This window comes from Callospermophilus lateralis, chromosome 3, assembly GCF_048772815.1.
Source record: "Callospermophilus lateralis isolate mCalLat2 chromosome 3, mCalLat2.hap1, whole genome shotgun sequence".
NCBI lineage: Eukaryota > Metazoa > Chordata > Mammalia > Rodentia > Sciuridae > Callospermophilus > Callospermophilus lateralis.
Window position 1 is genome coordinate 129,380,458 of NC_135307.1, and position 23,944 is coordinate 129,404,401.

At 42.6% G+C, this 23,944-nt stretch overlaps 1 protein-coding gene across 1 annotated transcript; it reads right to left on the reverse strand.

The window, feature by feature from the left end:
- Positions 1 to 11,272: 11,272 nt before the first annotated feature.
- Positions 11,273 to 23,633, reverse strand: Mesd (mesoderm development LRP chaperone). Its single transcript, XM_076851275.1, has 3 exons — positions 23,302 to 23,633; positions 16,745 to 16,977; positions 11,273 to 15,505 (listed from the first exon to the last, which is right to left on the reverse strand). Exons 1-3 carry the CDS (start codon positions 23,506 to 23,508, stop codon positions 15,247 to 15,249), a joined length of 699 nt encoding a protein of 232 aa, XP_076707390.1. The 5' UTR covers positions 23,509 to 23,633; the 3' UTR covers positions 11,273 to 15,246.
- Positions 23,634 to 23,944: the final 311 nt, after the last annotated feature.

The window sequence follows — 23,944 nt, forward strand, 5'->3', positions numbered from 1 at the left end:
TCATTATTTCAGGTTTAATAGAGTTTATGCAAACTTTTATTTTAGAACATTTTGCAAAATAAAATGAAACCCTCATAACCAAATCAGAAGCAAAAACATTTTCACAATTCCTAGAGTAGCAAGTTTTAGAAAGAGTGGAGAGTGATAGTCTCATCTTCAAGGATTCAATTTCTATGTAGATTCCTTAATTAAGATAGAAGTATCAGTTTGACCAATCCCCTTCATCTCTCATGGGCTCAGTTTCCTCCTAAACTTATATAAAAAGGTCCATTTGATTAAATATTTTATTTTTCACATCCATCTTACTATAATTCAGACAAGAGTTCTATTGTCTAAAATAATTCTCCCCATTAATGTGAATTTTTTAAACTCATTTTGCTCCGATCTCAACAAATGTTTTTGATTTGAGTATCAATTCAGGCATTCAGCACAAAGGGGAATGTGAAATGACCCTCCATGGAGAATATACAGTGACATGGCCAGTGGGAGACATGCCAAGTTCTTGTTTTGTTTTTGATTTTGGTACTGGGGATTGAACCTGGGGCTCTCTACCCCTTAATTACATTCCTAGACTTAATTGAGAAAGGGTCTCGCTAAATTGCTGAGGCTGACCTCTAACTTGTGATCCTCTTGCTTGAGCCTCCTGAGTCACTGGGATTACAGGCGTGTGCAGATGTACCTGGCAAATCCTCTATACAGAGAGGAATCACCATCACCTGGAGTGGTCAGGGAAGGTTCATGCTCTGAGGTGGGACAGGAGTCGACCTAAGACTCAGGGATGACCAGGGAAGAAGAATGGACCATTGACCAGGGAGGGGTGTGGGCTTGGGGACACATGGGTATAAATTAGGGAGCAAAACTAGGGAAGGTATGTCAGTGGGTTGGGCTAGAAAAAGGGCTTGTTTTAGGGACTACTAGATTTGATGATGGGGAATGGTCAGCCGTAAACATGACTGTGTATGAAGACATAGCCCACAAATACCTGCTGATGCAATGGCAAAGGCATCTGGGAGGATGGGCAATGGGACCCTGTAACAAGCTAGATGTAGAGCTAAAGAAGTAATACGTAGACAACAGAGGGAGAGAGGTAGGAGCATTGGGGCACTTCACTGTTTGCTCCTGTGGTAGTCACCAGATGCCCACCAGAGTCACCATAGAAGGCATTAGGTGAGCATCCAGCCCCAGCCACACTGAGACAGACTAGAGGAGGAGCTCTACCCAGCCAGCCTGCAAGGACAGGGACGGAGGCCAAAGGGCAGCAGAGGAGCTTTTGCAGAATGAGTAGGAATGAACTAAGTGCAAAAGAGCCAGAGGGACATTCCTAGCTGAGGCAGCAGTGGGGCCTTTGGAGGCAAAGGCACTGGACAAGCCACAGGAAGCGGGTGGGGCCCTTCCCTGCAGCCTGGAGGAAAGCACGATGAGGGTTCACTCAGAGAGAACTTGAGTTGACATTGAGAGGCCAGGAAGGTTAGTGTTAAGAACATCTGCTTCAATTCACTGATATGAAGTCAGAAGCAGGAGCTTAGGGGAATTAAGTTCTCACATCCAACCAGTCTCAGTTGAGCATATAGGTGCCCCTAAGTGATGAATGTCTGCATCTTCATCCTGTCACCCTCCTATCCTCCTGTCCCCAGCTGGGCCCCAGGCACACAGAATTCTCATCACCTCCCACAGCTCAAGGACCTTGGTGTCCCCTCCCAATAGCATACCCTTTCCTTTCTCTCCCCGACATTAGGCTTATACCTGTCACTCTGCAAGGCTTAGTTCCACACATGGCCTTCTATGAGCCACCCCTGTTCCCATGGCACCTTCCTCTTTTCTCCCCCAGGACCCAAGGCTCAGTGTGGTTATATCATGTACCCTGATAATGACTGTCACTCACCCCATCTGCCAGACCATAGTTCTTACAAAGTAGGGGCCAGCAGATCACCCCACATCTGGCAGAACCATGTTCTACAAATGTATTCAGTCTGTTTAAAGCAGATTGTCTCCTCCCTCCTGCTGCCACAAGTGAAGCCAGGACCCTGATGGCTGCCCTGTGACCCACCCCAGTCCTTACCATGGGGGTGCTTAGGGAAGTTGGGCAGGTTTTCCCCCAATGGCAGGGATAGGAGGAAGATATGGGAGGAGAGGCACCTGGAAGAGAATCCACATCTTCAGGGTTGCACTGGGATAAGGAAGGGATGGGAAGAAAGTGGGGTGATAGACTGAGGGAGGAAAGGCTCGCTGTTCCTCACAGAAAACACTGAGCATAGAGAAAATTCATGAAGTAGGTATGGTAGTGCATGCCTGTAATCCTCAGCTTGGAAGGCTGAGGCAGGAGGATTGCAAATTCAAGCAATTTAATGAGACTCTGTCTCAAAATAAAAATAAGAAAGGGCTGGGGATGTGGCTCAGTGGTTAAGCATCCCTGGGTTCAATCCCGAGTATCAAAACAAACAGCTTTTTTCTTCTTTTTTAAAATATTTTTTTAATTTCATGATAGACCTTTATTACTTTCTATTTGTTTATATGCAGTGCTGAGAATCAAACCCAGTGCCTCACACATGCTAGGCAAGCATTCTACCACTGAGCTACAACCCCAGCTCCCAAACAAACAACTTTTAAACCAGAATACAATAAGACTGGTGCAAAGAATGAGTAGGCAGAGGAAGAGGTTGTGTTAAATTCTCCATCTTCATGAGGGATGTGTTATGTTGTTCTAGACATTGACAGGTTTGTAATTATAGGTTTAAGAATGAAAACAAAAACTAATGATGATAATTAATTCCATTTAAAATAACATATCTCCTTTCCAAGCCACTGCAGAAAATAAAAGCAAACAAAATATAGTCTTTTTTTAGAGAGTAGAAAGGTTACCACAAGAAAACATAAAAATGAGTTGGTGGCATGTGGGTAGTGAGTTAGCAGAAGGGAGTTCAACCACTGCAGTCACAATAATACAAAATCAGTTTCTTTACTAAAAAATCAAGCCTCTATGATTCAGTTGAGAACATAAAATTACATTATTTGTAGCCTACAGGAATATTACTATGAACACTGATGACTTGAGTGTCATCAGGTTTTAGAGACCAATTTTTCTCTTTTAAGGATTAAATACTGGGTGCATGGTATGTGCTGGGTGCATGGTATGTGCCTTCCTAGCAACTCAGGAGGCTGAGGCATAAGGATCTCAAGTGAGGCCAGCCCCACTAATTTAACAAGACCCTGTCTCAAAATAAAAAATTAAAAAGGCTGGGCATGTAGCTCAGTGGTAAAGCACCCTAGGTTCAATTGTTCAATCCCTAGGACCCCCACCCACTAAAAAAAAGGAGATGAGGGGCTAGGGTCCTAATATCCCAATATTCCCTTCAAGGTTACACTCTTGATGACCTAACTTCCTCCCACTAGGCCCCACTTCTTACAGGTTCCACCACCTCCCAATAGTGCCACAGGCTGGTGACCAAACCTTTAGCACATGGGCCCTTGGAGGGGATTCAAGATCCAGACTGTAGCACAGACACACCCAGAAACATATTTGACCAAATGCCTGGGCACTCTGTGGCCCAGTCAAGTTGACACATAAAATTAACCATTACAGACAGCCTCTTTTCTTTTCGGTTTCCCCAAATTACATGAACATCAGGAAGTTATTTGTAGCAGTATTTTGCTGAGAATTTTGGAATATGGCACAACAGGACATTAGTCATTGTTGCCATTGCCAAAAGTTCCTCCACCCTCCTATGCCCCCATACAAACACCTTAAGTAAATTCCTGGGGTAGGCTGCTTTTGAAACATCCCAATTCTTCTCTTCTTAGCAATCGTTGCATTGCTGCTCTTCCCACCAATTAAAATTTTTGCCTCAGTCATTTCTTTATGTATCCAAACACTCATCCATCTAAACAAAGAATTATCTTCACTGGTCACTTACCCTTTAGCAGTCCAAAGAATCCACAGAGGCCTTGTAATTGTCACCTCCCAATGTGATGAAGTTGTCAGCAATACTGTCCTTGCCAAGGACCTCAGAATGTCAGTACATGGAATGTTAAGGACACCAGATGACAACTGTTCCCTCATTCTGAATAAGAGCTGCTAGCCACAGCCTAGAAGGACAGAAGGACTTGGTTTAGAAGGGAATATCCTGGGCTCTATCACCTAATTCCAACAAAGGAAGGAGAAGCCTCGAATCACAGGAGGGGAGAGGCCCTGAAGGAAATGCAGAAGAGTAAAATGAATGTGCTATGGCTTTCCTCTCTTCCCAGGGCTATATCTCAATAACCAACTGAGAGGCTCCAAGGGACCTCCCCTAGGGATTTTGCAGAAAGAAGGAATTGACATGTAACATCGAGCTGGATTATTACTGAGCTCCCCAAACTCACAGTCCACCCCACACTATCAGCTGGGTATGAGAGTTCTATGGATAGCCTGTCATGGCTGCTTGCTATTTGTGAGGGCAGAGGCAGAAAGTTCTTCTCATCTAGGGGTGACCAAAGTAAACAGAGGTTGAAGTTATCCATAGAGCTTGGGAGGATGAAGGGCATCCTCTGGGTAAATGCACTTCCATTTTTTTTTTTTTTTTTTTTTTAATACTGGGGATTAAAGCCAGGGGTACTTTACCCCTGAGTCATTTCCCTATCCCTTTTTATTTTGCCAAGTTTCCCAGGCTGGTCTCGACTTTGTGATCCTCCTGCCTCAGCCTCCTAAGCACCCAGCTCACTTTCACCTTTTGGCTGGGCAGGATGCACGAGGCTTCCCATGAGCCGAGCACAGCTCCTGTGTGAGCACAATTGAAGGGACCCTGTCTCAGATGGCTGCAAGCCCAGGTAAAGGGATTCCTGATAGAAAAAGACTTATAATAGGTCCTTACAAAAACAGACAGTAAAGGAGGAAGGGGTTTCATCAGTATTCAACTAGAAAATGTATGAGATGACTATGTAAAATATGGTCTAATTTGAAGAGCTATTATACTTCACTGAAATAATACTTACAAAGGATTTGAATAAACAAACTGCTCTTTTTCAGAGCACTTGCAGGGGCTCAGATCTGGAAGTCACAGAATATTACAGACCAAAAAAGACCTTAAAGCCCAATGGCCTAACATTCCCCACATCAGTGTTTGCACTGTGCATGCAGGCATCTCAGCTATAGTCAAGGACAAACTCCTGTCCTTGTGGTGCCACTGCCTGGCTCTCCAGGCCACCCACCCTGTATTCACTCATGCCTGCTGCAATCTCAGCTTAGTAGCCACCTGCTCTGGGAAGTTTTTCTCTAGCCTCCCTAGGAAAATGCCTCTGTTAGAAGTTTAGCACTTCTCATAGCTGTCGTTGTATACACATTTGTGTTTAGCTAATGCAGTCCTGTTCTCCATAGCCCACTGCCTCTCTGCCCAGAGGCTTTGTACCTCTTGCCCCTTTGGTTTTGTTTGGTTTTGGTATTGGGGATTGAACCCAGTGGTGCTCTACCTTTTTATTTTTTATTTGGAGAAAAGGTCTCCAAAGTTATCTAGTCTGGTCTGGGACTTGCTATCTTCCTGCTTTAGCCTCCCAAGTGGCTAGGATTATAGGTATGGATCACCATAGGCAACCTTGCTTTTATATCTCAAAAGCACAAAGAACTGGCTTAAAGTACCAGAATCCTCCCTGGTGGGTTGTTCCCTGAGTAAATTACTTTGGGCAATGCTGGCCTATTCTAGATGAGGCCCAGAGGGATGACACATTCTGGTTCAGAGGGGTAATAAATTGAAATATGTAAGAGGTTGGAACCAAAGACCCCAAACTCAATCCTTACCATGCAGGAGTTCTAACAGAACAAGAGCTCAGGAGATTTGCAAGGAAGTTTCTGTCTCAGGGAAATCAGGGCCTTCCTTTGTATTGGAGTATGGGTCCCTCTTGCCCTGTTTCTTCCAAGATGTGAATTCCAGGTCTGGTAGCACTTGTCACCCTTGTTTATGGAAAGGGAAGGCTCCAGAACATGAAGTATAGCACTCAAAGTCATCCTACTTCAGGCAGAGGTGGGAGACAAGGATCAAAGAGATCTCCTGTTTCCAGGCCCATCACTGGAGCCCTCACTCCCCACAGGAAGAATGCAGACTGGTTGAAGCAGCAGATGCAAAACAGACCAGATGTCCTGGGATTCCTGACATTCCACCAGCTACAGACCTCCTTTCTCAGCACTACCCCACTTAGGGTCCAGTCATTGGTTCTGAAACTCCACCTTGGAAACCTCAGCACAATTCTTCAGAAAAAATCTTGCTTGAAATTTGCCAGGAATTATGTGCTAAGACTTCAAACTCCTCCTGGGCTATTAACTCCGAGTTTGACAGAAAGTTCAGCTTTAAGTGGACTCAACAAGGCCTATGGAGAATTTGCCAAGAGGCCCTGGCAACAAACTCAGATTTCCCCACACTGGACCAAGTGGAAAGGGCTATCCAGTTTCTTGCTTGTGACACTTGGGTGGGACCTCTTGAAGTCTGCCCACCGGAAATTTCATTGTCCTAGCAAACAACACAGTCAGCCTGCAGACTCCTGCAACCCATCCTGGATGCTGGCAACCCTGCTCCATGGTCTGCCTGTCAGGATAAGGCTGTCTCCCCTGACAGGGATGTCCTCAGTCATGCAAGCACTTGAGGGTAGAGCACATCAGTGGTAGAAATGGGGATGGCAGGTATTTATGTCCAAAAGGCAGTGGCCAGGTCTGTTTTTATATGCACTATGCTTGGAAGGTGGCTTTTGTTCTGGAAAAATCTCTGGCCCATGTAGACTTCCATCCCAGCCCTGACCTTGGGGGTGTTGTGCTACAATAAAAAGAATACTGCCCTTCCAGAGAATAGCCCAGAGGGGACACCAACCTGCCTCTGCCTAGCTGTGACCTTGACAAGGCTTAACCTGAGTCTGTTTATTCATCTGCAACATAAAACACACACACAAAATTATAAGTAACATATGACAATAATAAGTGCTTCACATCATACACCTCTATGAGGTGGAAAATTCTTTTAGTGCCTACAGTCCTAGGCACTTAAGTAACTTGCCCAGGATGATACAGTGAATAAAGCCCCAGAACTGCTCTCATGGGCTTCATATTATATGTTAACTGACACCAAACCTTGTGGGGTTTATAAGCAAGGAAAGGAAGGATGTGGAGACTATGTACAGTAGTAACGTGCAGTTAGGTAAGGGTGTCTAGTGTCTGACAAAGTAGGTGCATTACACAGTGAATGACACTGAGGGTCTTCTAATGCACAGTCAGTAAATGTAAGGAGGGTAGGAACTTGCCTCCCCTGCTAGTCTTTATCCCTATGACCCAAACAATTCCTGGAATTTATTGGCATTCAGATCTTAAATGGGGAGTTCTCATGCCACCGGGCAGGTGGTTCTTGCAAAGAGGTCCACAGGATGCAAGCTGCTCTCTTCCAAGGCACTCAGGAGATGGGCAGGGATGTGGGAGGTATAAACTTTGGAGCTGGACTACTTGGTTTAAACTCTGGTTCTGTCACTTCCTTACAGTGGTACTTTGGAAAAAATACTTAACTTCTCTGAACCTTGGTTTCCCTGTGTGTAAACCAGAGATGATAATACAGTATCGACTACAGGGTTGCTGTGTGGATGGAATATGTTTGAATAGCACACAGGATTAGATAAGACTTTAGGCTTCAAAGAAATTCAGTGATAGAGGTGTAGACAGATATTCATATATTTTGCAAATGCGTTTGAGCAACATGTTAATTAAAATAATAGCTGAAGAATTCTCACCCAAGGAGCAGTGGGGAAATCAGCAGTGATGGGAAAGTCAAGCAGCACTGTGGGTCTCTGCTGCCCTCTAATGGGAGCATCCCTTAATTTTCAAATTGACTTCCCTTTATGGGAAGAAAATGAGCACTTTAGTGATAGCTTCGGAGAAGAATTGTAGCCAAGTCACCTTCCCAAGCTATACCTTGTTTTTTTGGACAGTAGAGAGAACTCAAAACTCTACTTCACTCGACAGCGATCTTACAAAAGAGACAGAACATTCTCTGGCTGTGGGGTCACAATCAAGTCCCCTCCCCTTTCAGATCTGAGAACTAGAGGTACCAACACTTCCACTGCAGGGCAGGTGTGAGGCTCACTTGCAGTGGATGAAGGCAAGCATGTGTAAACACTGAAGTCCAAAACATGTGCACTCTTGTGATTACCATCAACTGCTCTCCTCCCCAGCTCCAACTTCTTGTATAGCCAACTCAGCTATTCTTTGGAACTTTTTCTTTCAGAGACTTTGTTAAAGGAAAACCAGAGTCTGACAGTAGTTATAGTCACAAAAATGGGTTTCTAATCAGTAATGAGTGCAATAAGGGAAAAGATACCTCAGTGCAGAACTGGGCTCAATTCCAAATACTGCAGGGACAGTAGGAATTGATAGCCAAGGGTGGGGTCAGTGGATGAAAAATGACTGAGAGGAAACATCAGGGATGAGAGGGATTCTAGATAAACAAATTTTACAGGATTCTTGCAGAAGGCAGGCCAGGATGATCAGACATCAGGGTGGGGTGTAGAATACTTAATCAGAGATCAAGTTCTTGATAAATTGACTTGACAGCATACTTGCTAAAGCTAACCTAGCCAAAGACAGACTGAAGGTGGGGGACTGGGGGCTTAAAGGAGCCTGAACAGAATCTGGTCAAGGAGGGGATTTCTCTCAGCTTCAATCCTACAGGGTTCTGTGACAAGTTTAGGTGAGCTGGACCTTTATGCTGGAAAGGACACTGGCTCTGAGCTCTGGCCTCCCCCAACACGTCTCAAGACACCTTACAGCTTTGCCATGGGAAAGCATCTGCCATCAGATTTCACAGCCAAGTTAATCTTTATATCTGATTTTTTTTTTAAAAAAAAAGCACATACATGGGGCTGGGGATGTGGCTCAAGCGGTAGCGCGCTCGCCTGGCATGCGTGCGGCCCGGGTTCGATTCTCAGCACCACATACAAACAAAGATGTTGTGTCAGCCGATAACTAAAAAAAAAAAAAAAAAAAAAAAAAAAAAAGCACATACATTGTGAAGCACTGGAAAGGCTATGACCCCTCCTTAAAACCTTTAGCCAGAGCCCTCTCACTGCCAGTCTTTCAACAATCCTTAAGCTATTTCTACTAGGACGTGAATGCTGCACTCAGTCAATGGTCTGAAAGGAAATTTGGTGAAATAAAAACTGTATGAGTAGCTAGGACGGTGCATTAGTAGAGGGAATTTATTCTTTTTTCAAGAAAACTTTTAACATTACTGTGATGGTACTAATTTAATAAAAATCAAGATTTCAGCTTTTATCCTATAAGAACCTGGGAATTCAGGGAACTTCAACTTTTATTTTTATTTTTGTAGTACTGGGGATTTAACCCATTAATGCTGTATAACTAAGTCACATCCCCAGCCCTATTTTGTATTTTATTTAGAGATAGGGTCTCACTGAGTTGCTTAGTGCCTTGCTTTTGCTGAGGCTGGCTTTGACTTTACTATTCTCCTATCTCAGCCTCCTGAGCTGCTGGGATTACTGGTGTGCCCCATTGCACCTGGCATGTATGTGTGTGTGTGTGTGTGTGTGTGTGTATATATATATATATATATATATATAAAGCTTTTTTTTTTTTTTGTGATCCTCCTGTCTCAGTGTCCCAAGAGTTGCTGGCAATACTGGAGTAGAATTAAAACATTGTGTTTTCTTTTGAGGCTGGCTTCAAAACTTGCCATCTGGTGGGCACAGGGGTCCACTCCTGTAATCCCAGCAGTTGGGAGGCTGAGGTAGGAAGATTGCAAGTTCAAAGCTAGCCTCAGCAAAAGCAAGGTGCTAAGCAACTCAGTGAGACCCTGTCTCTAAATAAAATACAAAAATAGGGCAGGGGCTGTGGCTTAATAGTCTAGTGCTCCTGAGTTCAATACCTGGTACCCCCCCCCCCCCGCGCCAAAAAAAAAAAAACTTGTCATCCTCCAGCCTCAGCCTCCCAAATTATTGGCATGTGTCACTGCATCTGGATGGAATTCAAAGTTTTAAACATAAAAACCTAAGAATCAACCAAAGATTACTGGTTTAGGATAGATCAACCCTGTCCCTCCTTGCTTTATCTCACAGCCTCACCCTAAATCCAGTTTGTTGGATTTGGTCTTTATTTAAAACGCTCATCTTCTGTTCATTATGTTTTTTGATTTTTAAAATATTGCATTAAAATATTATTTGTCTTGATTACTGAGTTTTGTGACCCTTAAGTTGTGTGCCTAAGGTGCCAGGTGTGGTGCATGCTTTTAATCCCAGCTGATACAACGGGATCCCAAGTTCAAGGCCAAACTGGGCAACTTAGTGAGACCCTGTATCAAAATAAAATAAAATAAAATAAAAAGGGCTAAGGATGTGGCTTAGTAGTTGAACACTTGCCCAGCATGCTTGAGGTCCTGGGTTCAATCCCTAGTACCACTGGAAAAAAAAAATTGTGTGACTGTGGCAAGTGCTGTGCTTCCCACACCCAAGTCTGCCCTGGTGCAAGCCACATTCTGCATGGCAGAAGTAGAGATGCTTACTACAGAGAGATGAGTGAAGCAAAAAACACCCCAGCCTTCCCCTCTGTGAGAGGAGTGAAGGATTTAAGAAGGATCCAAGGTAGAAGTTGGGTTGGCACTTTCTAAAATCTTGGCAATCAGCATTCTTGGGATCAGTTACTGCTCCCTCCCCATCATGGAGGAGAACCTGAATGCATTCTAAAAGTATAGGAGGCAAGAGGCTACAACTTCTCAAGGTATAGGAGGCTAAAGACTATACTACCTCTCACAGCATCTGGTCTGAACTCCTCTCTCTTTCTTGTTCAGTTATGAGAAAACAACATTCAGCTCCCAAATTTCAGCTTCCAGGAAAGGAAACAATGCTCAGAGAAGGAGGGAGGAGAGTCACGGAGCACTCACCAAAAACACCTATGTGGATCAAACTCTGAGAAAAGTCATGCCTACTATGTAGTAACAGAGGAAAAAAAAAAAAAAAAAAAAGATGTGGCATCTAGCCAAGCATTTTGGAACTAGAAAGCAACAACAAAAGAATATAGGATGCATATATAAATAAATAGTCTCTTGAGGTAAAAATACATAAATCAAAGTCATTTTTTAATTATAGAACAAAAACTTGAATTACAAAAAAAAACCTAGCTCAAAGATGAGACAAAAATTAAATGGGATTTGGAAAAAAGATCATTTCAGAGTTAAGTAAACAAATTGGTACCCAAAATACCAGCACAAAACTAAAACTAACAATAGAAATTACATCTTTTCAAACTAATGAGAAAGAAAAAAAATAGTTGAATCAATTAGAACTGATCTATCATGTTCTGGGAGGATTAAAAGAAAAATAATTCAGAAAAATCGACATGAAGGGAATTCCTAGCAAAATTACTGAATTTTAAGCAAGCAGAGAAATTTCCAGAATCTGATAGAAAGAGGAAAGACAAGGGTGGCCTCAGACCTCTCCAATGGAACAGTGTCTGAAGTGCTGGTGAAAAAAGCAAAACCCAGAAATGTGAAACTCTCCACGTTGTTCTTCAAAGAATAAAGATGGACATAATGGTTACAGAAGGAGACAAGATATAGACCTCATCAGTGTACAAGTAACACTGTTAAACAAAAACCAGGGAGACAGGAGGAAGTTCATGAATTCCTTCACCTTGACTAGTAGTTAATATATATATTAACAATATTTAATATAGTTAATATATATAAGTAATATATATTTAATATATATAGTAAAGAAAGAAAAAGACATTTGACATCATAAAGGAAACTATCAAATATATTAAACACTACAGTATAAACATCAAAAATCAGAGGGCCTGAAGATGAAGAAAGGTGGAAGGATATGTACACTGTAACAAATTGTCCTGTTCCTGGTTGTTATTCTAAAGATATCATCCAAATGTATTCTATCAATAGATACTACAACATGAAGAGGAAGACAACTTGTTAAAAACATGATTTGCTAGGTGAGGTGGTACACGCCTGGATCCTAGCAACTCTGGCAGCTAAGGCAGGAGGACTGCAAGTTTGAGATCAGCTTTGGCAACTTAGCAAGACCTTATCTCAAAATAAAAAAGGGCAGGGGATGTAGCTCAGTGGCAGAGCACTCCTGGGTTCAATCCCCAGTACCCCACTTCCATAAAAAGCAACTTTCTTTGTTCTTCAGTCTACAGACTGGTTAAAGCTTTGCAGGACAGTTCATCTTGCTCCCCCTGGGTGTTAGCTGGGGGAGACTGGGGCTTAAAATATTGAAATCTCACTCATGTATGTGCTTACACTGGAAAGACTCACACAGCTGGGGCTGAAACAGGTGGCTCCAGGGTATAGACATGTGGACTCGGAATGGCGCCTCTCCAGTATGGTGGCTAGAGAATAGACAAAACATGGTTTTTAAATTTATAAAATTGTTTAGATGTGATGTCCAGAGCTGGCAAGGGCAGATCTACTGCTGGTGAGACTATATTGACAAAACCACTTGGGAAAGCAATTTGGCAACATATACCCAAAATGCTAAAATTTTGTTTGGTTTGATTATTCCACTGTTAGGAATTTACTTTTCAGATATAAACAAAAGTTCACAAAAAATTGTACACAAAAATGTTCACCACATATCAGGAGCAGTGGCACACACCTGTAATTCCAGATACTCAGGAGGCTGAGACAGGACAATCTCGCAACTCAGTGAGACCCTGTCTAGAAATATAATACAAAATAGGGCTGGGGATGTGGCTTGGTGGTTGAGTGCCCAAGTCCAATCCCCTGTACTTAAAAAAAAAGTTCACCACAGTTTTGACTATACTAGCCAGACACTGAAAATCTGAGTGTCCCTCAACAGGAACTGTGCAGGTGAGTGGTGATCACACCTCTCTAACACCCTGCTTACTTGAGCCACTACAGACTATGCCTTGAACTACTAAAATGCCTTATTCCCATTGGTGCCTCTTCTAATCAGTTCTGTGCACTCAGTACAAACTGCATAAAATCCTTCAGGGCATCTCAAATTCCTACAGGAGACTGTGTGCCCCTTACTCCTCAAGCCCAATCCTGCACTGTGCCCCAGCCTCTGATGTTTCTGAAGACCCCTTTTCTTCCTCCTGCCCTCAGCAGGGCCTCTCTGACCATCCCAACAAAATAAAATGTGCCCATCTTGCTCTTAGCCCTCTTTTACTTCATACTTCCAGCAGTTACCATTTTACTTTGTCTATTTTTTTTAAAATTTTATTATTTATTTATTTTTTTAGTTTTTGGCGGACACAACATCTTTGTTTGTATGTGGTGCTGAGGATCGAACCCGGGACGCACGCATGCCAGGCAAGCGCACTACCGCATGAGCCACATCCCAGCCCCTTTGTCTATTATTAATATTCGTTTTAATCTAGCAAATCACTGAGTTCCATGATAGCAGGGGCTGTGCCTACCCTGTCTTTGGCACCTAGTATTGCCTAGCGTATAAGACATGCTTAATAAACCCTGGCAGAAGTGGCTTTTGTACACAGCATGGGAAGCAGTGGGATACAGCTGTACGTTCTGATTGAAAAGGCTTCTGTGTGGAGGGCAATGTGAAGCCTCTGTTCACCCTTGTTCAATTAAAATAATTGTCTTATCAACATATGGACCATTATGGCTACATATTATAAAAATCTAACAAACTGTCCTAAGTAAAAACAGAAAAAAAAAAAAAAAAAAAAAAAACAACTAGGGAAAGGGATTGTTTCAGACCTGACTGGAGTTAGAAACTTAGATAATAGGGTATGGCTCTGTGTCCACCTCTGCAGGATGACTATGCTGACTCCATACTCAAATATCAAGAGGGCTGCAGCTGCTCCAGTCTCACATCTTAACTTCAAATGAGTGAAGAACAAAATTTCCTGAGGGTACTCAAGCAAACTTGATTGGGATTAACTCTGACTGGGACTAATGCCAAAGCCTAGATCACACAGGTTTGGGGAAAGCGGCAGGGGGAATGACCTGGAGGTTAAGTGACTGCAGGACAACTGTGTCTCCACCACTGAGAACTAAGAAGGCAGAAGGTGTGGTTCATTAGAGGGAAATGTGAGCAGTTACCAAAACAAGTGTAAACAGATGTTATAAGGCCAAAACACACATACATACACACACAAGCTGGGAAACATACTTTTTCTTTTTGGAAACAAATTAACAGTAGCTCCACTGGGGACAAGTTACTGGCAGCAGGGTAGAGATATACTTTGCACTTTGTACCAATCTTTAACAGTGACATTTCTAAGGATGTATATGTGCTAGTTTAAATTCCTTGAAATCACAATTGAGGCTTTTCCCCCCAAAGAATTTTAGTTCTTAAAAATGATACCTGTATATAAATGTTCTAACTCTTCTTTCAAGTAGGCTTCAACATATGAATGGCAAAATAGCTAGACATGAACAGTAGCACATCAACTACAAGTTTAGGCACTTTATCAAAGAAAAATGTTTAGAAATACTGTCAATGAGGTCAAGTCTTCTGCCACACCCTGCAAAGGACTTGGCTGGTCCTAACTCATACACACATAACTGTCAGCAGAACACGAGCCCTCTACACCAGCCTCATTCTTCTGTAGCTAAGAAAACAGAACAGATTTCCCTTACTTTACAACCACAAAAAACCTGACAGATACCAAGAGTTCTTTTCAACTGCTGAGAGCAACCCAGTCAAAGAAAGATAACTACTTAGGATTTCCAAGTGGCATTGTTTCTGTTCTCTGCATTTCCTGCGTGGATTGGGTTCCTAGTTGTATGTCTAGAACTGGCTATCTGGCTCCCATAGCACATTCTGCCTTTGCTGCAATGAAAATAATGACTGCAACATGAACAGTTTGACTCAACTAAGTATTTTCATGACTTGTCTGATTTGAACCTGCCATCATTCTGGCTGATAGAAAATCTGGTGACATCAGGTCACCAGATCAGAGCAGATGCTATGAAAGGGTATGGCACCTTTGGAGTCAATGATGCCCCAGCTTTATGTGGGAAAAAGCAACAAGGTAAAGTTTCCACAGAAAGTGGTTTTACAATAAACATAAATCTGTCAGTGTCCACAATCATTAGAAAAACTTTGTCCTTATACTGGAAGCCTTTAGAATAGTAATTCTTATACTGACCACACACTGATCAAGTGGCAGACCCTTTTTAGAAGAAATAAGGATGTCATTCAATATGCAGTTCCCTGCACCCAGTCCTGCCCATGACATGGCAAGGTCTCCGTGTCTTATCAGCTCCTCCTTGGAGTGCAGGTGCTCCATTAAAGGTCTTCTCGTTTGTTTCCAGCTTGATTATCTTCCTTGGAAGCCCGAGGTTTTGGATCTCCTTCCTTTTTCTTTTTACCCTTTTCTTGTTTTGTCTTATTTTTCTCTTTGCTTCCTCCTCCTTTGCCAGGGTATACCTGTCCCTCCAGAGTGACATCAGCACATCTGTCTTGACTGACCAAAAAGTCCTTGATCTCCCAGGCATAGCTCCCATCACGAAGCATGAAGATAGCACGGTCTGATCCCACGATGAACCTGACAGAGATGTGATGAGACAATTAGCATGTACTAGCAAAGTACTAATGGGTCAGAGTGATTAAGTGGCACTTGACAAAGAGAAAAGCTCTCTTCATGTACCACATGAATACAGAACCTAAAACATTTAATGTCTGAAGATAGCAGTTTGCTGAACTATTAAATATTCTGCTTGGATACAAACAGCAGACACTGGGCACTCCTTTGAGGCGTGAGTAGATGCTCCTGTTATGAAAGCATTAAGGAAAGCTCCCTAGTGGCACAGGGTGCTGCAGGAGTAGGGGTGGGGCAAGGAGGAAGCATCCATTGGCATTTGTTTTATACTCTGAAGTGCCACTTCCATTTCTGTTTAATGTTCTGAAGTGTCCAGTTGTAGTTTTGTTTGGAAAAAGCTTCTGTTGATAAAGAATAAAAACCACTGGCTTAGAGCATGTCATAAGAAGCCCTGAAGGGCCCAAGAAGACACTCAGAAAGTAGACAGAGATCCAAACCCATAGTTTAATAGTAAGCAACCCAGCTCATCCACACTAGATAGGATCCAAGGAGCAAAGAGGAACAGAATGAAGTCTGGGAGGCCTACTAGCATGGCTGGTGGGCACAGTCTCTCCTTTTTAGAGGGACTACCCCACAGCTACTTTTACCACTCTACAGAGACCCTTGCTCTAGGTATCTATTCAAGCTAACAAAAGCATTCTGCTGGTCTTCATACTCTCTAAGTACTCCTTCAATTCTTTCTCATCACTTTCATGGCCCCCAATTTCGAAACTGTTATTGAAGGAGAAAAATGCAGATTCTTTATATTTTAGAACCATACCAGGTAATAAAAATGGGTTCCTTCACATTAAATTAGCTATCTATTAGCAACCTGGTGCAAGGTCTATGAACATATCTACACACAAAAGCACTCTCCATTGAGGAGAGATTTCCAGAAGCAGCAAACTGTGAAGCTTGCTTGACTGTCTCCTCAAGAGGCTAAACCATACAACTTTTTAAATCAGATGACGTAAAAGCTAAAGATTCAATGATAAACAAAACTTAAAGATTAAGTGTGGTAGCAAACAAAGAAACTTACTGACTTTAACTAATAATTAATTTTTTTTTTTTTTAATTCAAAATAAATCCTAGAGAGGAAAGGTCTAAGTCCCTTGGGAAGAATGCCAAGAGTGATACCCTGCTAAAGCCCCAGAAAATGCCCTAGCACAGCCTGAGATTTTTTTCCACAGGTTGTTGGTGCTTTACCTCTGGACATCGTAGTTGGCATTGAACAGACTGCCTTGCCACAGGCTGGTGATCTCCTCTGTCTCTTTTTCAGTGGGGCTCCCTGATACAGTGACAAACATCATCAGAGTCTTCCCTTTTTTCGTCATCTTTAATATACTTTCTGGCTTGCCAGGGTCTATCTGTGAGAAGTCGACAGGTGCTGAGGGTCGCTTGTGCTCTGGGAGATCTCCTTCTTCTATGTCGTCATCTTTCTAGCAGGATGGGGAGAAGCATCAAATCTGTTATCAGAAACTTGCTTTTCAACTGGCACGGCACACATATCTACATATGATGTCAAGAGCAGCCATACAACCTGAAATCTCATTGTTTTCCTTTTTAATTGGCTTATGAGCAAAGTTCAAGTTTCAGGTGGTACTTATTACCCATCACTCTAAGTTACCACTCACAGAGAGCCCCCATGTGATGAGTTTCCATAGCTTGTTTACTTTCAAAGAATCTACATAATACAGTAGGTCATAAAAATGGCCAATTCCTGGAAGGTTGTACAATGCAATACTACCCAGCAATGAAGAACAAATACTGATATACACAACAAATCTCAAATATACTAAGTGTTAGAAGGCAAATACAAAATAAGATATACTATACGATACCATTTATTTAAAATTCAGGAACAGGCAAAACTAACCTAATGCAGGGTGAAAGAAATTAGAACAGTGAATGCCTCTGGAAGGGGGACAGGAGGTGACTTTGGTTGAGAGGACCATGAGGAAACTTTCTGGAGTAAGGGAAATGTTCTATATTTTGACAGGTATGGATTATCTAGATGTATCCTTTATTCAAACTCATACTGTATACTTAAAATCTGCATTTCACTGTACACATTCAATTCTAGCTAGATTGGTTATTTGCAGTGAATTTGCAATTCTAGGTTATTTGCAATTCTAGGCTTGAACAAAGTTATAAATATACTGACGATAATGACAGCTAGGTTCCTCACTTTTGGAAAGAAAGTAAAATACAGAAGGAGGAAGAATGTACCTTGTGGTATTAGGCTGGAAAGAGAGGAAGAGAAGAAATTCGTGGCTTTTAATAGATTGACAGGCAGATGGATAAGTACATGGATAAAAATATTTAAAAGAAGTAGGATTCCTTAGAGAAAAGGCCAATTACAGGAAGGAAAATAGAAGAGAAGCCTAGAATATCTTCCTGCATCAGAAAGCAAGAAAGTGTTCCACTAATTATAGAATGTCAAAATGACAGACACCAACCTAAAGCAGCCCTCATGGGCCAAATATAGAAGAATGTGAACATCAAAAATAAATAATACCAATTTGTAACTTCCCAAATAAGATCCATTAAATACATACTAATATAAAGAAAAGAATGTACCAACAGTACATATGCCAACTACTAAACAGAATATAAATGTATGTACCAACAGTACAATGCCAACGACTAAACAGAATATAGATCAAAAGAAAAATAAAAAATACTTAAAAGAAGTAGGAAGCAGGTTCCTTGAAGCAAGGATGCAGCTTCCTTGAAGAAAAGGTTAATACCAGTAACAAGAGAAATGAAATACTGATTGGTATACTGGTGGTATAATATGGATGAACCCTGAAAATATGCTGAGTGAAAAAAGCTAGACACAAAGACTATACATATCCTATGATTCCATTTGCAGGAAATGTCTAGAACAGAACAAACCTTTTAGAACAGAAAGATTAGTTAGTGATTGCCTAGGGGTGGCTGAGAACCTGGGGGACTGGGAGAAAACCAGAGAGGAGTGACTGAGGCTTTCCTTTTTGAGGGAAGGAAAATGTTCTAAAATTGACTGTGGGGATGATTGTACATCTCTGAATATAATAAAACCAATGAAATGGTGAGGTGTGTATGCCTGTGAACTGCATCTCAATAATTTTTAGTGGTTACCTAAAAATCCAACCTAACATGAAACAAAAGCCCTTATCACTCTTACTTGGTCCTCTGAACAACTCTCTGAGGGATCAAGGCTGAAGACGATGGTTCACAACGTATTACTGTAACATTTTAGTAATAAGTGAGAATGAAAGAATTCCAGTACTTAAAGGTGAGCTACATCAGATCTGGGATCTTGGTTCAGCTCCACACAGTCAGTTGTGTGACCCGGGGTGAGGTTACCTATCCTTCTAGGCCTATTTCCTTATCAATAAAAGGAAAAGCAGAACCAGACAACTTATGATCCTCAGCAGTGTGAGCACACACAGTACCCCAACCTTCTCAACTATGCCACCCTCTGGACTAATCCTTTCTTCCGTATTTTGCTTTGATGGTGTCACTGACGATGATCTGAAGACAGAAGCATAGGCCATGCTGTCAGAGGGGTCTGGGTTCAGCTTCCTACTCCAGCACTTAAGCTGTGTGGCCTTGGGCATACTGCTTAGATCATAAGAAAATAACTTTCCTCACCTGTAAGGGAAAGTGGGTGGTAATAACATCCTGAGGTTTGTTTGGGGGATTTAATGACAAATGCAACCAGTACAGGCTGCTATTACACTGCTCATTAGTGCCCTGGTAATGTGCCCTCCAAGCAGTCACCCTATGGAAATCACACTTTCAAAATCAGAGAGTTCCTTGTTGCCAAAACCCCAGGCTGTTTCAGTCTTCATTCTGTCCTCTTTTCATAACATCTTTTACAGCCTCCTTAAAACTCCCCTAGACTTCAAGTTGATTCAAGATCCTACAATATTTGTATTTTTAACTAACTCAGCTGGTCACAAGCAGCATTTCACTTTTAATGAAAATATAATTAATTAATCATAAATCTAGAGGATACAGAATGGGTAAGGATTGCTTCAAGAAATTTTAATTAAAAAAAATTAATTTTGTGTTTTGGTTATAGAAAAAAAAAAAAAACATTGAAAAACAGCATCTTAGATACAGGCAACTGTCCAGTTCTTTTCTGGTTGATGCACTCCCAGTTTATCTCAGGGTCATCTGTTCTCATTACTTTCTCTATGCTAAAAGCAATCCAACCCTTATCCACAGGCAGGGCTGAGACCTACAGACCAAGTTAGGCATTCCCCTGACCACAGTCCCCATCTTGCCTTCAGGCCATCTCCAATTTTCAACTGGCCTCACCAATGTTCCATTGCTGTTTGTCAACGTCAATAGCTACAAAGCTGAACTCTGCAAATCCTTTTCTTCCTCTCATGTTCCTGAAAACAAAAACTACCATGTCCAGAATAGCTACTATGTTTCAGGTACTTTATCATATATTATCTCCAACCTTGGGAACAATCTACAAGTTTTCTGCTGAATGTAGTAGAAGGAAGAGGATAAACAATTACACACTAGAGGAGACAACCTGAAGTGCAAATCCACAATTCTGGCTCAAATCTCACCATACACTTCCATTTATCTGAACATAAGATGAAATAACCATAATTAATTTTTCTATATCAATTGGGACTCATCATTAATTCTAACACAACAGAAAGGGTTCTCACCTTTTCCCCACATAACTGAGACACAAGCCTCACTGAAACAGATTCTCACATGAGTGGGAAAGAAGTGGGGGTACAGATTTACAGCCTCCTTAAAACTCATCCATCACCACTTGGGGATGAATGAATCACTTTCTACAAAAAAGCACCCAGAGACGGATATGCTCTTCCACAGAAAAATAACTGCCACTGGGAAAGGGCACTCACATTTGGAGGGTCTACATACATTAGCTCATTTAATCATCATTACACTCTGCAAAGTAGGACATTGTCTGGCTTTACAGAGATGGCAAATGATGGTTACAAAGTTACCACCAGTAAAGCTGGGTTCAAAACCTGTCATTTTACTAACACTGAACTGTTACCTTCCAGAGATCGCAGTCAATAGACTCCTATTACAAGCATAAAATCTCCCACATCCTGCCTCCTTCTATGCCATTCCTGCAGTTTCTAGTTTAATTCAGGTCTTCTTCATTATCTTCTATTTACACTTCTGTTTACCAATGTGTATGGCAGTACAGTAAAATGGTTCATTGAACCAGCTTTCAAGTCCAGTGACAAATTTAAAAATTGGACAGCTTGCTGTGTGGTCTTGGGCAAATTAATTAACTTCTAGGTGCTTCAATGTTATTACCCAGAAAATAAAAATATTTTCTCATAAATGCGGTAAGAGAATTAAATGAGATTAAGTGTTTGTATAAGCCTTCATATTTTCTCCCTGTTCTTGCTTCTTGAACTTTCATGACCTAATACTATTCCTAAAGTTTACCTCTGATGATGACACTTCAAAAACCTTCAACAGCTAGAACATTCACTCCAGGGTATATTCCAAAAGTGCCTAAGAGTACAACTAAGGCAATGTAGTAACTTGGGCAAATGCTTATTAGGTATCACAGCAAAAAATGAAAAGCAATGGGCTGGGGTTGTGGCTCAGTGGTAGGGCAATACCCTCGCATGCCTGAACTGGGTTCAATCCTCAGCACCACATTAAAAAAAATTTTGATAAAAATGAAGAGCAAAAAATCTACCTTATGATTCATTTAAAAATTATACGTGTGTATTGTAGGACACTCAAGAATTAACATGTTATGGATGATTAAGTATAAACATCCCAATATTTTATTTATTTCTTTTTTTTTTTTTGGGGGGGGGGAGTACCAGGGATTGAACTCAGGGACACTCAACCACTAAGCCAAATCCCCAGCCCTATTTTGCATTTTATTTAGAGACAGGGTCTCACTGAGTTACTTAGTACCTCACTTTTGCTGAGGCTGGCTCTGAACTCTCAATCCTCCTGCCTCAGCCTCCAGAGCTGCTGGGATTATAGGCATGTACCATAAACATTCCAATATTTTAACATTTGAGTAATACAACTTTTCATACTCATTAGATCCACATAAAGTACAAACCCTGTAGCATTTGAGACCTTTTATGGCCTGCTTGCTACCAATTCCTACTTACCTTTCTGCTCTTACCACTTAATACTTTGTTTTAGATGTGGTCTGCTCTAACTAACCCAAGTTAACTAGTATAGCTAATATTGAGAGGGTCTGTACAATTCCAAATTCACAAGTGGAATAAACCCAAGCAAGCAGTCTAACTCCAGAGCTTAGGCTGTTTTTCTTTACATGATTTTGCCTAATTCCTACATCTCATCTTCAGCTCCTGTTGCTGTTGGAAATGACCTTCTCCCACACTTTCCTTAGTCTGCCTAAAATGGGATCGCCCCCACAATTTCCTAGGCCTATCTAAAATACCATTTCCTCCATGAGGACCTCTAAATTAGTGCAGCACTTCCTTTTTATAGCATTCAGTCATATTTACATTGTGGTTATTTTTGTTATCTACTGTTCCTGATGGGTCCTTTGCTCATCTCTGCAGCACCTCCACATCTAGCTCAGAATCTGCATACTTCCAGAGCAGGATTTCTCATGAGATGATGTTCTCACTTTGGCAGTTCAAAAGGCTTTATCTGTTAGAATCCAAAAGAGACAGGAAGATTGCAAGGGAAAGGAGAAGAGAAAATTTCCTTTTCATCAGGGTATGACACACTGAAGTCTACCCCAATCTTTCCATCAGCTGCAAATATAAAAACAAAAGGCTGCTTTCTTCCAGTCAAATGCATCAGGTGGTGTTTTAAACTCATGTCTGAAAGTATTTACCCTCTCCCCACAACACATTACCTTTACAAAGAATCTTAGGAGCCTTCAGTAAAACCTCCTCATTTTGCAATGAAGGAAACTGTGGCCCAAAAAGAAGACTTGACCTGTCCAAGATTACACTTAGAACATAACCCAAGTTTTCGACTCCACTCTCCCAGCTCTGAAAATCGAGTAAGGCAATACAACCACTTTTGGAAAGGAAAAAAGCAAATTTTTTTTTTTTTTTTTTTTGTCACCGTGCGCGCTTATTCACACTCCGTGTAACTGCACAGTCCAGTGCATCCAAGTAACAAATAAACTCACTCTCAAGAAACCAGTCTTTGCTCCTTTAAACAAAGATGAGTTCCACATTTGTGAGCCATTGGCTTTTGCTACTTCCCCCCCACCCCAACCATCACCAATAAAATAAATCCCACAAAATTACAAAATTCCCCAAATGGGCAGTGAGAAATTCTACTGACTTAGAAGACAGAATAACTATCAGAGCTGAAATAGCCTGATTGAAAATATCCATCTCCACAAGCCCCTTAATCCCACCCGCTCACCCTGAACAATGGGGGATGGAGGAAATATTCTTCAGGGGTACAGTGAAAGAGTCTCCCCATTAGCGGAGCTCACTGACCACAGCACCAACGCAGAGGCCACTACAGTGGGCAGAAAAGGGAAAACTAGGGCTAAGTACTGAGTGACCTGTGACTGTGGCCAAGTGGTGAGGTCTTCGGGACAAGAGGCCTGGGGCGGGGGTCGCAAGCCGCGAGAAAGAGAGGCTAAGGGGGTCAGGGTGGTATGAATGGGTCAGCAAGGACTCGAGGCGCAGGAGAAGTAGGGGTCAGAGGAAGCCGAGACCGGGCAGGTGGGGAAGACAGGGTACGTGGTTGGGAGCAGACCCGGGACCGAAATGAACCGGGCTGTGCACGCCGCGGACCTCCCACTGCTCCAGAAGACGCGCCATGTCCGCATCGTTGTAATCTCGAATGTCCTTCTTCTTCCGCGGAGGAGGAGTAGCATCGCCGGGCGTCCCGGCCCGGCTCTCGGCAGCGCAGGATCCCGGAGGAGGAAGCAGCAGCAACAGTAGCAGATCAGAGACGCAGAGCAGGAACAAGGCCGCACGCCACCAACCGGAGGACGCCATCTTGGCCGCGCAGCGCCGCGCCGCGCCGCAGCGCCGGCCCGCGCCCTATCTCGTCACCGGCATGACCACGCCCCCGCACCGGCTCCGCCCGCAGACCCTCCCAGACGCCCAGGTCCCGAACTCTTCAGGGTCCTGGTGTCCTGGCCCCGCCCCTGGCGTACCCTGAGCTGGGGCCGTCCCGCACTCGCCTCAGGCCCAGGCCCCGCCCCCGAGAACGTACGCTTCCGTGGCTCCGCCTCAAGGTCCTCACTAGCCTACCGCGCCCCGCCCCGTCCCAATTCCTGCAGCCCCACCTCCGGAAGCCCCGCCCAGAAACGGCGGCCCCGCCCTCAGCTCCTTCTCCCCTTGATCCGTCTGAGGGTCGCACCCTGGCTGGGCTTTTTTATTTTCGGTCAGAGAGCCAAAAAGTTCCCTCGGGGCCTCTAGGAACTGCCAT

Bases quoted from the DNA above. Each gene is read 5' to 3' on its own strand.
- Mesd (XM_076851275.1), bottom strand. From the start codon at position 23,508: ATGGCGTCCTCCGGTTGGTGGCGTGCGGCCTTGTTCCTGCTCTGCGTC. The intron at 16,978-23,301 runs GTCCGCGGCGTG...CCATCCTGCTAG, and splicing joins GTCTTCTGGAGCAGTGGGAG to AAAGATGACGACATAGAAGA. The intron at 15,506-16,744 runs GTAAAGCACCAA...CATCTCTGTCAG, and splicing joins GCCAACTACGATGTCCAGAG to GTTCATCGTGGGATCAGACC.